General features: G+C 44.7%; 1 protein-coding gene across 5 annotated transcripts in view; it reads right to left on the reverse strand.

The window, feature by feature from the left end:
* The window catches only part of ATP2B3 (ATPase plasma membrane Ca2+ transporting 3), a 135094-nt gene that overhangs the window by 73482 nt on the left and 48780 nt on the right, over nt 1-12832 (reverse strand). For all 5 annotated transcript variants that reach the window (XM_075260432.1, XM_075260428.1, XM_075260429.1 and 2 more), the window contains exons 2-3: nt 7126-7345; nt 2806-3137 (exon numbers count right to left, since the gene is read on the reverse strand). In XM_075260432.1, coding sequence (XP_075116533.1) covers nt 2806-3007 — 202 coding nt within the window. In that variant the 5' untranslated portion in view covers nt 3008-3137; nt 7126-7345. The remainder of the gene's footprint in view (nt 1-2805; nt 3138-7125; nt 7346-12832) is intronic.

Below are 12832 nucleotides of genomic sequence, written 5' to 3' on the forward strand. Positions count from 1 at the left end.
AAGACTGGAGAGTGACCGAAGAGAGGGGTGACTGGTCAGAAATGCTTAAAAGTGGTTAGATAGACTTAAGGTAAGTCAGAAACACTGGAGGGTAGTTAGAAAGAATGGAGAATGGTCTGAAAGACAGAAGGGTGATTAACCCTATTGGCAATCTGGTGGCATGAGTTGCAGGAAAAATAGAACTGAGCCCTCCAGGCTGTCTGACATTTTTAATATTTAACTACATTAGCGATAACAAAGACGAGTAACCAGGAAACACAAGCAGATGACTCCGCTTATGTCCCTAATAGATACAGATAGAAGGAACTGAACGTAGCATATGTGTAAGAACATGCTGAAGATGTCTTCTCTGAAACCATGCAGACAAAGGTCAGATTCATGAGTAGGCCATTACATATCAGCTAAATGGTTATTTCCCACCCCTCCTCCTTATGAGTGAGGTCAACCATCTGGGATAGCCTAGGTCATACGGGTTATTCCTGATGATAGGATATTGCAAACCAAGGGTCTTTTGTGCCTAATCCTCAGGTTTACAAAGCCCAATGGTTTTATTATTTAAGTCTATAACAACATGGTGGTGCTTTATATAAAAAAGCTTCAAAGCCCTGTTAGATATATTAGGAAATGATGGTGGACATTAACCTAAGCTTCATAATAGCTCAGAGTAGAGAGTGGGGCACATCCTGAGTTTTGCCATATATGCCCCCATGTGCCAGTGCTTCTGTACAGATAGGCCATCATGGGACACATGTACAATGTACATGTACAATATAAAGCCAGCAGTCACCTAGTTCCTCCCATAATATTAAATTGACGGTGAGACACAACTTCATCAAGACACCAGTTTGACGACACTATGGGGACCTGTTGACTCCACTTTCCTGTTTACTGTTACTCGGCTCTTATCCGTTTTGCTCATGTTCTCATTGAATTATATGGACAGTGCACATCTCTTGATGATGGTCCCGGGGGGATAGAAATGTCTCTTTGCTCCATACAAGTCATTTATAACCCAATTTTACGGCATATTGGTGATGTCGCTGAACTGTGCTTACTCTACAGACTTTGGTAGTGTCCCAGCCTTTCTCTGCGGCATCATACATACTGCAGGTGATGTCATATAGGACTGGGAAATGTTGCTATAAAATGATGGATTGTAATTCATTCCTGGCAAGAAGGTGAATTGGTCTAATGACTATTAGTGGTTTATTGTAATAGTCTTCTCATTATTGCAGAGTACATCCAGGTCAAAAGCGGCATCATCATAGTGGGCACATTAATGAGTACTAGTATGTCTCATATACTAGAACACAAGTAGTCATTAAGTGATTTAAAATAAACCAGAACACCATTCCCTGCATGGCATTTTACCCATTGCGAGCTGCTCATGGGTGGGTCTGCCAGGACCACTCCCACGATCAACTGGTGGAGACAGTTACAGTTGCTGTTCCCTCTAGGTCACCTCCATTCCTGCAGGGAAAACAGGAAGATGATGGATCTGTGTTCAGCCTCCATTCCTGCAGGGAAAACAGGAAGATGATGGATCTGTGTTCAGCCTCCTGTTACCGCCTGGATAACACAGGAGCCTGGAGTGGTAAGTAGCCAGTTAACCCCAAACATGCAACAATAAACAGGTTATCCAGATTTTTAAAATTGATATCTTTTCCATCCCCACAGATCAGTTGTATCCCCATAACAGTGTGAACTGCAGTGCTAACTCAGTGTACTTTAAATAGTGGCCATACTCAGTACTGTAGCATTTCAAGTCTATGGGGGATGGGCCCCACTATTCTACAACTGATGTCCTATCCTAAGGATAGGAGATCAGTTTTAAAAATGCTGGATAACCCCTTTAACTCTTCCACTACCCTCCACCGGGGATCTTAAACTTAGCCACTTGACTGCCCCAGACCACCAGGGATTTTAGTGAAGTCCCTTCGCTACACTAGACCAACAGGGATTCTTATATTAGCCCCTTCACTGTCCTAGACCAACAGGGATACTGAAATTTTCCCCCTCATTGTCCTAGAACACCAGGGACCTTTACATGGACTTCTTTGCTACCCCAAATCACCAAGGATACTGACATTAACCCATTCATTGCTCTAGACAAACAGTGATACTGGCATTAACCCCATCACTGCCCAGGGACCCTATTCACTGCCCCAGCCCACCAGGAATATTTATATTAACCCTTCACTGGAAAAGAAAACCAAGCCTATAGAAATGAGCCGCTTCACTACCTTAGACCATCAGGGATGCAAAAAATTAACACCTTCACCACCCTAGCCCAACATTCCCCTCTATTAAAATTCTATTACTAGTTTTTTTGTTTGCAGAATGGCAGCTATATTGCCATACTTGCCAACATTTGGATGGTAAACAGTGGAAGAACCCAGCCATGTACTCCTAAGAGACATGACTATGCCCCCTTTAGGAAATGATCACACCCTCTTGAACGCCTTTTTCGGAGGTGATCAGCACATAAAGTGATTGCTACCCCTGTGGCTCGGGAGGTTTGCTGGTTCTTCCAGGAGTTCAGGAGGTCACCACTTTTTGGGGGGCCTACCGGAGCTTGTGGAAGAGTTAGCAACTATGCATATTGCTTGCTCTTTGGGCTATCATTGTAGGGTGCCTGAACTTCTAGTGGATACTGAGTATCAGATGTAGGATCAGACACTGCCTATAGACAAGAGTGGCGTGGTTTCTGCAGAAAAACATTATTTTTGTCCAAATTTCAATCACCTTCATATTAATCCTGATCATCATCATTGCTTATGCACAGACATGTGGTAACGGCATTACCTTCAGTGGGGGAAGTCTTCAGTCTCCTACACAGGCCATGGACATCACCATAACTATCTTGTATTTTTTGAATGGCCTCGGCTCCTCGCAACTCCATAAGGGAGCGCAGCTCTTGCAAAGTGCAGCCAAAACCTCCAGCATGGTTCTGTTCTCTCCGCTGGTTCTTTGGGTAAAAATCCACTGAGCTGTTCAGGTCTCCCATCTTGTTTAGGTGTTGTTATTTCCTGGCCAAGGAGCGTAGGTATTGGCGTGAGTGTGTGCGTATTTTGTTTTCCAAAACTAGCCGCCACAGACTGCTTGGTATCAGTGGGTGTGCCAGATAGATGATGGGCCTGGAAAAGCAAAGGAATGGGTCGATTTAGGATTATTAACGCCTACCTCATGTACTTTAACACTGTGATACATGCTGACTTCTTATATCATATACCATAGACATAAGACAACCAAAAAAATCTTAAAATGACATCTTTAAGGGTATGCGTAGCCATAAAATGACACATTTTTTAGCCAGGTTTTTATGTTAAATATATATTTTAATGAATTTTTAAAACAATGTTTTCTATATCTTGGAAACAAACATTAAATCGTGCATTTTTAACTCTGACCACTAAGCCTAATAATAGACAGACACTTGTCAATTCTGTATGGGTTTTCTTAGCAGCAATCATCTTATTTATATCACAGACACGATTACAACAAAAGATAACACCACTATAGCATCCATCATTGCATCCAATATTGATAATAGATGATATCATAGCTTTTCTCCTCCCCTCCCTGAACTCGGCATGTCTAGAAAACTCTCCCATAGACTTTAAAGAGTCAGTTGCAGACTCAAGTCACTTTATTTCTCTGCATGATCAGAAAGAAAGTGGAGACAAAACAATGCCAAAGGGACCAAACAAGGTAAGGGCCCCAACAGTCAGCCCCCCATTATATGGAGTGTCCATTACATAATCCAGTGCCCAATCTGGCCACACATCATTGAATGATCACATATTAAGGCCCCTGTGCACTTGACATGACCATAGTAATGTGCGGGTCCAAGGAGAATGGAATGTTCGCAATGGCCAAACCCCTTTAAACATAGGTTATGAAGTATTTAGCCTGGAAAACCCCTTTAAATGTCCTCTTCATGTATACTTAGTTATGCCACGTATTTCTATCAAGCATCATCAGCCAATACTATGTGAACAGAGAACTGCGAGCTACCACGATGTAGTCAGTAATGGTGACCAGATCTTTGTACATAGCAGAGCTGACTGACAATATCGGCACAGCTGACGCTTCTCCTTCACTAGACCCCCACAGCTTAGATACTGCTGAGGAGCAGATGCCTGGAGATTGGTGGCGAGCGTGTCGGTGACAACCATAAATAGCAGCTCCTTACCAGGATTTCCCACAAGCAAAGTTAATTGTGAATGATAATTTCCCCCTTAACTTAATGACTGTCTGTACTTAATTTCCCCAAAGATAAACAAATACACATCAATTGTGCAGCACCGAGAGCGGAAGCGGGGATTCCGATGGAGGAACGTGCGGCCTGTCAAATGGAGACATTATGCTACATCTTATACAGGAAGGAGACACATATAGACCAGTGGACCCCCAGAGTGCCGTAAGGGGAAAATTAGTATAGGATGTGCTGACCCCTTTGGCACAGCTCAGAGACTTCTATTACTGGAAATCCAACATTGATATGACTGGACCATTGCTTACACTGAAGGTAAAGGGCCGACACGAGTGGCCACTACTGCTTTCACCTGTATTTTATTGACTCCCTGTTCTGACACTTAATTTTCTACTCTAGGTCAAGAGCAAGAGGGATTTGGCATTTCTGGGGGCCCAAGCAACATTATCTCTTGGGGTCCCTTAGTGCCCACATACACAGTATACTGCTCCATAGTTCCCTCACATACAGTATAATACTCCCATAGTGTCTGTATACTGTATAACTCCCTCTAGTCCTCCCACACACAGTATACTGCTCACTTAGTGGTCACTTACACACACTGTACAATGCCCTCTTAGTCCTCCCACACACAGTATACTGCTAACTTTGTGGTCACTTACACACATTGTACAATGCCCCCTTAGCCCTCCCGCACACAGTATACTGCTAACTTTGTGGTCACTTACACACATTGTACAATGTCCCCTTAGTCCTACTGCACACAGTATACTGCTCACTTAGTGCCCACATACACACACTGTACAATGCCCCCTTAGTCCTCCCGCACACAGTATACTGCTAACTTTGTGGTCACTTACACACATTGTACAATGTCCCCTTAGTCCTCCCGCACACAGTATACTGCTCACTTAGTGCCCACATACACACACTGTACAATGTCCCCTTAGTTCTCCCACACACAGTATACTGTCCGCTTAGTGCCCACATACACACACTGTACAATGCCCCCTTAGTCCTCCCGCACACAGTATACTGCTCACTTGGTGCCCACATACACACACTGTACAATGCCCCCTTAGTCCTCCCGCACACAGTAAACTGCTCACTTGGTGCCCACATACACACACTGTACAATGCCCCCTTAGTCCTCCCGCACACAGTATACTGCTCACTTGGTGCCCACATACACACACTGTACAATGCCCCCTTAGTCCTCCCGCACACAGTATACTGATAACTTTGTGGTCACTTACACACATTGTACAATGCCCACTTAGTCCTCCAGCACACAGTATACTGCTCACTTAGTGCCCACATACACACACTGTACAATGTCCCCTTAGTCCTCCCACACACAGTATACTGTCCGCTTAGTGCCCACATACACACACTGTACAATATCCCCTTAATCCTCCCGCACACAGTATACTGCCCACTTAGTGCCCACATACACACACTGTACAATGTCCCCTTAGTCCTCCCGCACACAGTATACTGCTCACTTGGTGCCCACATACACACACTGTACAATGCCCCCTTAGTCCTTCCGCACACAGTATACTGTCCGCTTAGTACCCACATACACACACTGTACAATGCCCCTTTAGTCCCCTTTAGTCCTCCCACACACAGTATACTGTCCGCTTAGTGCCCACATACACACATTGTACAATACCCCCTTAGTCCTCCTGCACACACTATACTGCTCACTTAGTGCCCACATACACACATTGTACAATGTCCCCTTAGTCCTACTGCACACAGTATACTGCTCACTTAGTGCCCACATACACACATTGTACAATGTCCCCTTAGTCCTACTGCACACAGTATACTGCTCATTTAGTGCCCACATACACACACTGTACAATGCCCCATTTGTCCTCCCACACACAGTATACTGTCCGCTTAGTGCCCACATACACACACTGTACAATATCCCCTTAATCCTCCCGCACACAGTATACTGCCCACTTAGTGCCCACATACACACACTGTACAATGTCCCCTTAGTCCTCCCGCACACAGTATACTGCTCACTTGGTGCCCACATACACACACTGTACAATGCCCCTTAGTCCTCCCGCACACAGTATACTGTCCACTTAGTACCCACATACAAACACTGTACAATGCCCCTTTAGTCCCCTTTAGTCCTCCCGCACACAGTATACTGTCCGCTTAGTGCCCACATACACACATTGTACAATGCCCCCTTAGTCCACCCACACACAGTATACTGCTCATTTAGCATCCACATACACACACTGTACAATGCCCCCTTAGTCCACCCACACACAGTATACTGCCCACATACACACATTGTACAATGTCCCCTTAGTCTTCCCACACACAGTATACTGTCCGCTTAGTGCCCACGTACACACACTGTACAATGCCCCCTTTGTCCTCCTGCACACACTATACTGCTCACTTAGTGCCCACATACACACATTGTACAATGTCCCCTTAGTCCTCCTGCACACACTATACTGCTCACTTAGTGCCCACATACACACATTGTACAATGTCCCCTTAGTCCTACTGCACACAGTATACTGCTCACTTAGTGCCCACATACACACACTGTACAATGCCCCCTTTGTCCTCCCACACACAGTATACTGCCCACTCAGTGCCCACATACACAAAAGTCCTGCATGTAGGATTTTTTTGTCCGCTTGAAAAAACGGACATGGTTGTAAATGGACACTAAAGGACACAAACGTACACTAAAGGACATAAGATAAAATCCCATTGAAATTCATGGAAATTGCAAACGGACCAGCTAATGTCCGTTGCTAAAATCTTGTACGGACAATAGCCACGGACACTGCTGAGCGGACAATAACGGTAGTGTGAACGCTCCCTTACAGATCCTGCATGGTTGGTGATGGGGAACCTACCTGTTTAGGATCTTGTTGTAGACGGCATCATAACACAACGTTCACTGGGGATTTCATTCATGAATGCAGCCACATCTAACAGTCACAGGCACCACTGCGAGTCCGAGCTGAGTGAGGGGGCCAATCCATGGACGTTGTTGTTTCCAGTTTCAGTTGCAAACTGCTGTTGTGACCCAGTCAGGGGCAAGCACACCTTGTGTCTCCGCTGCACTGAGAAAACCTGCGTAAAAGAACATAACACATGTCAGTCTCAATGTCTAAGGGGGCAAGGCAGTAAACCATATTAGTATCAGCATAGTCTTCCACATCAGAAACTAAGAATAAGTAGAACTGGTGGATATGGACCCTTTAAGTGATTCTCCCTCAGGTACTACTAGTGTCTTTCCCCTATGTGCTCCTTCAAGTGCTGCTCCCACAGGTACTACTAGTATCTTTCCCCTATGTGCCCCTTTAAGTACCTTTATCTCAGCTACTACTAGTGTCTTTCCCCATGTGCCCCTTTAAGTGCTTCTCCCTCAGGTACTACTGGTGTCTTTCCCCTATGTGCCCCTTCAAGTACTTCCTTCTCAGGTACTGCTGGTGCCTTTCTCCCAGGTTCCCCTTTAAGTGCTTCTACCCCAGATACTACTAATGCGTTCTCCCCTTCTCCCCCATGTGACCCTTTGGGTGCTTATACCTCTAGTACGCATTGTGACTTTCCCTCAGATGTCCCTTTAAGTGTTTCTACCTCAGGTATCCCTGGTGTCTTTCCCCCAAGTGCCCCAATAATTACTTCCTCCGCTAGTACTCCTGGTGCCTTTCCTTCAGGTGACCCTTTATGTTCTTCTTCCTCAAATACTCCTGGTGCATTATTCCCAAGTGCCCCTTCAAGTACTTCTTTTTTGGGTACTCCTGATGCCATTCTCTCAGGTGTCCCATTAAGTGCTCCCTTCTCAGGTACTCCTGGATGGTTTCCTTCAGGTCACCCTTTAAGTGCCTTTACCTTAGATACTCCAAGTGACTTCCCCCGGTGCCCCATTAAGTGCTTCCTTCTTTTTACTCCCATTACCACTTCAGCCCTATGTAGCCCCATTGACACTTGTGCCCAAACTCCCCTTTATCTGACACTATTATTCGAGCACTATGCCTGGCACTATCATATTTAGCTATTGTCTAGGCAGAATCCATACACAGTATATAATATACCTACCATATGGATAGCACTCATACTTGTTTCCCTGCTTGCCCTGACATAGTCATAATGGCTACTTGCAGCTGCTACTGTGGTAGTCGCAGCCAGATAAATCCATATGTATCTAGCTCCCCCTAGTGATGACTGACTGCAGCCAATAATCTATCAATGCTCATCTATTGCGGTGGATTACTAATACGGGTATTACAGTCATCGTACATTTAGTTCCACTTTCATTGAGATTACTAGTGGGGCCCTCTGTTTCCTAAATACAAACGAAATACATAAAATAACAAAATACAATAAAAGTAAAATCCGTTTCGATCCATTTGCTGATTTTGCCGCACTCAAGGAACGCAGCGAGCCGAACCGGTAATTATCATCCATCAATTAGATTGAATTATTCAGCTTTATTGCTCTTCATTATTATTTCAGTCCTCCCACTTCTCCAGAATGGAGGCTACATTAGGAATGCACTACATGCACAATCCTTACATTAAGCCGCCAAATCCCCCAGCGCCCGCTATGCTGAGAAACTAGATGCATATTTCATCAGGCTTTGCCTTTGTATATTTTATACACTCCCAAATGGCAAGGACATCTCCTTATTGCGATTTCACGTCTTAACCTTGGCTGGGATCCTTCATACTTGAATTGACCTTTCTCTTCCATCTATTCTGCCAGAGGCAGAGGAAATGTAGCAGGAGTCCTCTTGGTGGCGCTCACTAGCCAAGGGCAAGGGTGGATTATAGTGTGGGCATAACGTTCATGATCATACCCTGCTTGGTTAACATTAAAGGGGTTGTCCAGAATATGGACAGGTTGCTACCTGTGGAATAAGACAAAAAAAACCAAAACATACTCACCTGTCACCTATCCTTGGTGTTCCGTCCTCCGCCACCGGCCAGCATTCCGTCCTGAGCCTCCCATGATTGTGGAGAACAGTCAGTACCCTCAGTGGTCGCTGGTAAGAAGTGGGTTGATCCTTATATTTCATCACTGATTGGTCTCATTAGGTCACAATGGAGGGCTGGGGACAGGTGAGTATGCTTTTTTTTTTTACAACCCCTTCGGCCGCACCACAGGTTGCTCTGAATCCTGAACAAGCCTTTATAACTTTTCAGCTTTAACTTACATCATAGGACCTGCTCTTGTATTTTTGTACTATACACTTAGCAGTATTATTTATATACTCTGCAGTATTATTTAGACATCATATAGCAGTGGTACTTAAATGTGTACTCTTCTGGTATTGCAGAACTATAACTCCTAGAATGCATGTGTTTTAGAGAGCCAGCCTCCTTCTTCTGACACATTATGTACCTGATGAAGGAGAGTGACTTTCTGAAATGTGTTGCACATGTGCTTGACTACGTACATGCTGATCTGATAAGAGGGTTTTCAACTAGGGAGCATCACAAATGCTCTTCTTTCCTCCCAAAGATGTAGATAACTACCTGTGAACTTCACAATTACATCATCATGTATTAACTCTCTCCTACCCGCTCTCAGATTCTACCCCTCCCTGCTCCTATGGGGGCTGGAGTGAATTGATATTGAAGGTGAGTCCATACAACCACTGGCAATCAAACTCCTCTGAACTATCAGTGTGTGCTGTGTGCAGAACCTACAGTGTATCCTATAATATGCCACTGCCTCCTACTTGTAAGAGCAGGCAGGGTGAGACCTATTACAAGCAGGAGGCAGGGGAAGCAAGCTGAAAGTGAAGCATATAGGAATACACTGCAGTCTGCAAGACTGAAGTTCTATGTCACTGATTTATTGCTTGCAGCTCTTTGGGCACAGAGCAGAGAAAATCCAGTATGATGGGACCCTGTCTGCCCTGCCTCCGAAATGTAGCCTGCACTAGGGGAACTATATCACAGTTACCATCCTATTCCTGTAATTCATGTGCTGTCCGTGCTGTTTAACCATGATGGCAGACAACCCATAAACGGCCTATAAACTATAACAGGCCTCTCCGCTACTCTGTAATAATAGTTTATGCTGCACTATATAGGCAAACATTTTTCCTGCTTTTTGGTGTGTAGGAGGAAAGGAAACCCAGGCAAACATGCAGACTCTGTGTAGGTGTTGCTCTTCATTGGATGTGAATCAGGAACAGCAGCGTCACAAAACAACAGTGCCAACCACTGAGCCACAATGGTGCCAAGGTGGTGTTGTAAGGTGCCATTATCCAGCCAAACATGGCAGTATTATTTTAGCATAATTATAATTGCATTACTGTAGATCGTCTACAGGATTAGGAAAACAAGGTTGCTTTCCTTTCCTAAATAGTGCCACACATGTCCTCAGGTCTTATCTGTAGTTATAGTCTGTTCCAATGTAGCTGAGTTGCAATACCAAACACCAAACACAGCAAAACGGTTTTCAATTTTTTGCGTTTTCCATCAATCCTGGGTTCAGCTGAAATTGAAATTTTTAGGGATACTCTGGAATCTCTTCAGACCACAGACTGAAATAAATGGGAGTCCTGGGGAGGCGCGGAAACAAATGCTGATACTCTCCTTCTCTCCTGGGCCGTGGTGTAGTGCTTGGTCCTCTCTCACACTGTCTTCCAGCCTGCTGGGTGACATCACTAACTTCAGGAAACTGCTGAGCTCCAATTACAGGATGGCCAGAGATGTCACCCAGTAAGTCAGAAGAAGGTGATAAAGAAGACCAGATATGAGAGAGGACCATATTGGTGCCCTAGAGGTGAGGGGAGTATCAGTGTACAGTCCTAATTTGCAGGTCAACCTTGCACATATTTGCAAAACCAATCTGTCGAGATTCTCCCATCATTAGACACCACCCAATGACAGATTTGGCAACGTAGACAAGTTCTAGAGTTCTCTAACCCTGTAAACCCCATAGCCAGGCTATGATTAAGGAGACTGTATGTATTCTCCGAAATGCATCAGCTTTTTTTGGCATCATATGGAGGTTCATAGGACCTTGTGCGTTTTTTAAAAATGTTATGTAAATGTTGACTTGACATATTAAAAGTTACGTTTTAATGGAGTAACCGGATTTCCTTTTGCAGTTTTCCTTCTGCCTCCAAGCTGAGTAGGGTCCATTATCCGTGCAATGGTTATACTCTGCAAGGATGGTCATGTTATTCATATTCTGAAGGATACTGTGAGTGGGCTCTGTCCCCCCCCCCCCCCCTTTTTCCCCTTTTCCATTGACTATTTAATTAAAAAAAAGAGATACCCAACTCAACTATTTTTGGTTGCATGATGGGACCCCATAATTAAAATTGTAGGACATGCCCACCCCAATTTGAAGATCAAAAAATCCTCATATTTGGCTCAACACGATATAATGCTACCTTTTAATTGGACCCCAAATATTAGAACGACATCTATTTTTTTGCCCCCACACAGTATATGACCATGTTTCTTTGGACCCCACAGAGTATATGATCCTCTTTTTACTATACTATATATTCCTTTTTCTGGCCTCCCACACATTGTATGACCTCTTTTTGGCCCCCACACAGTATAAAACCACCTTTTTTTCCCCTCCCCGCAGTATATGAGGGCTGCTACCTTCAGGGCACGCTGTACCCAGTGTTGTGACGTAAATGTTGGCTAGAGAAAGCAGCGTAGCCTGGCATGGACAGAATCGTGAATGGGTGAATTATCGGCCATCACCTGTTTTAATAATACAATAAGAAGTGGTCTAACACATCATTGTGCAATTAAAAAAAAATGCCCCCTCCCTGGTTTATTCATGAGTTTCCGCCAGAGGCCATCACCTCAGGTTGCCTCATGGGAGATGCTGCTGAATTCCCTGTCCATCCCGTGTGGCCATGCCATAAGGTTTTCATGGACAGCTGTTGGACAAATGTTTGACAAATAAGAGATCATCGATGTATCCTGCCATGAATTCACACTGGGACAGTCTCCAGAATTGCTGTCTCCATAAGCAATAACGTCACCACCATTATCTTGTTACCAGGGTCTTGTCCTTTCTGGAGCTCTGCAATAATGACTGGTGTCAGACTAATGACCTCTGCTGCCAAACATGTGGGTCAGGGAAACCGTACCCTCCCAAACGCCAACTAAGCAGGAAACCAGTTTGCTAGGAGGCGCATTGTCGTAAGGGATGCGTCTAAGAGATTGGTTCTCGGGGTCATTAATACAGAACCAAGTTGGCAGAAGAGATGCAAACCGACATCTGCGCCCTCCCAATTCCCATTTTAACCATCAATGAATAATAACTTCCTGCCATTAGTCCTAATAATGTTCCTCTGGTATAATGTGCATCGTCTTGGCCCCGGCCCGTGTCCATCAGGAGCTCCCACAACAAGGACGTTTGATGCACACTGAGCCGTGGCTACGGAGTCAGGCTTATTAATATTTTAGTGACAGCATCACTGCAGCTTCCCTGGTTTTCAGATCTGACTGTTTATGATGCTTCCACCAAACACTCGCTGATTCCCAGCTCAGCATTCTCCAAAGAAACGTGTGAGCCGAGCCAGGAAGCTCCAGCTGTCCAATTGCTCCATATTTCAAGAAGAAGGGAGCC

Source organism: Leptodactylus fuscus, chromosome 11 (genome assembly GCF_031893055.1).
Source record: "Leptodactylus fuscus isolate aLepFus1 chromosome 11, aLepFus1.hap2, whole genome shotgun sequence".
Classification (NCBI taxonomy): domain Eukaryota; kingdom Metazoa; phylum Chordata; class Amphibia; order Anura; family Leptodactylidae; genus Leptodactylus; species Leptodactylus fuscus.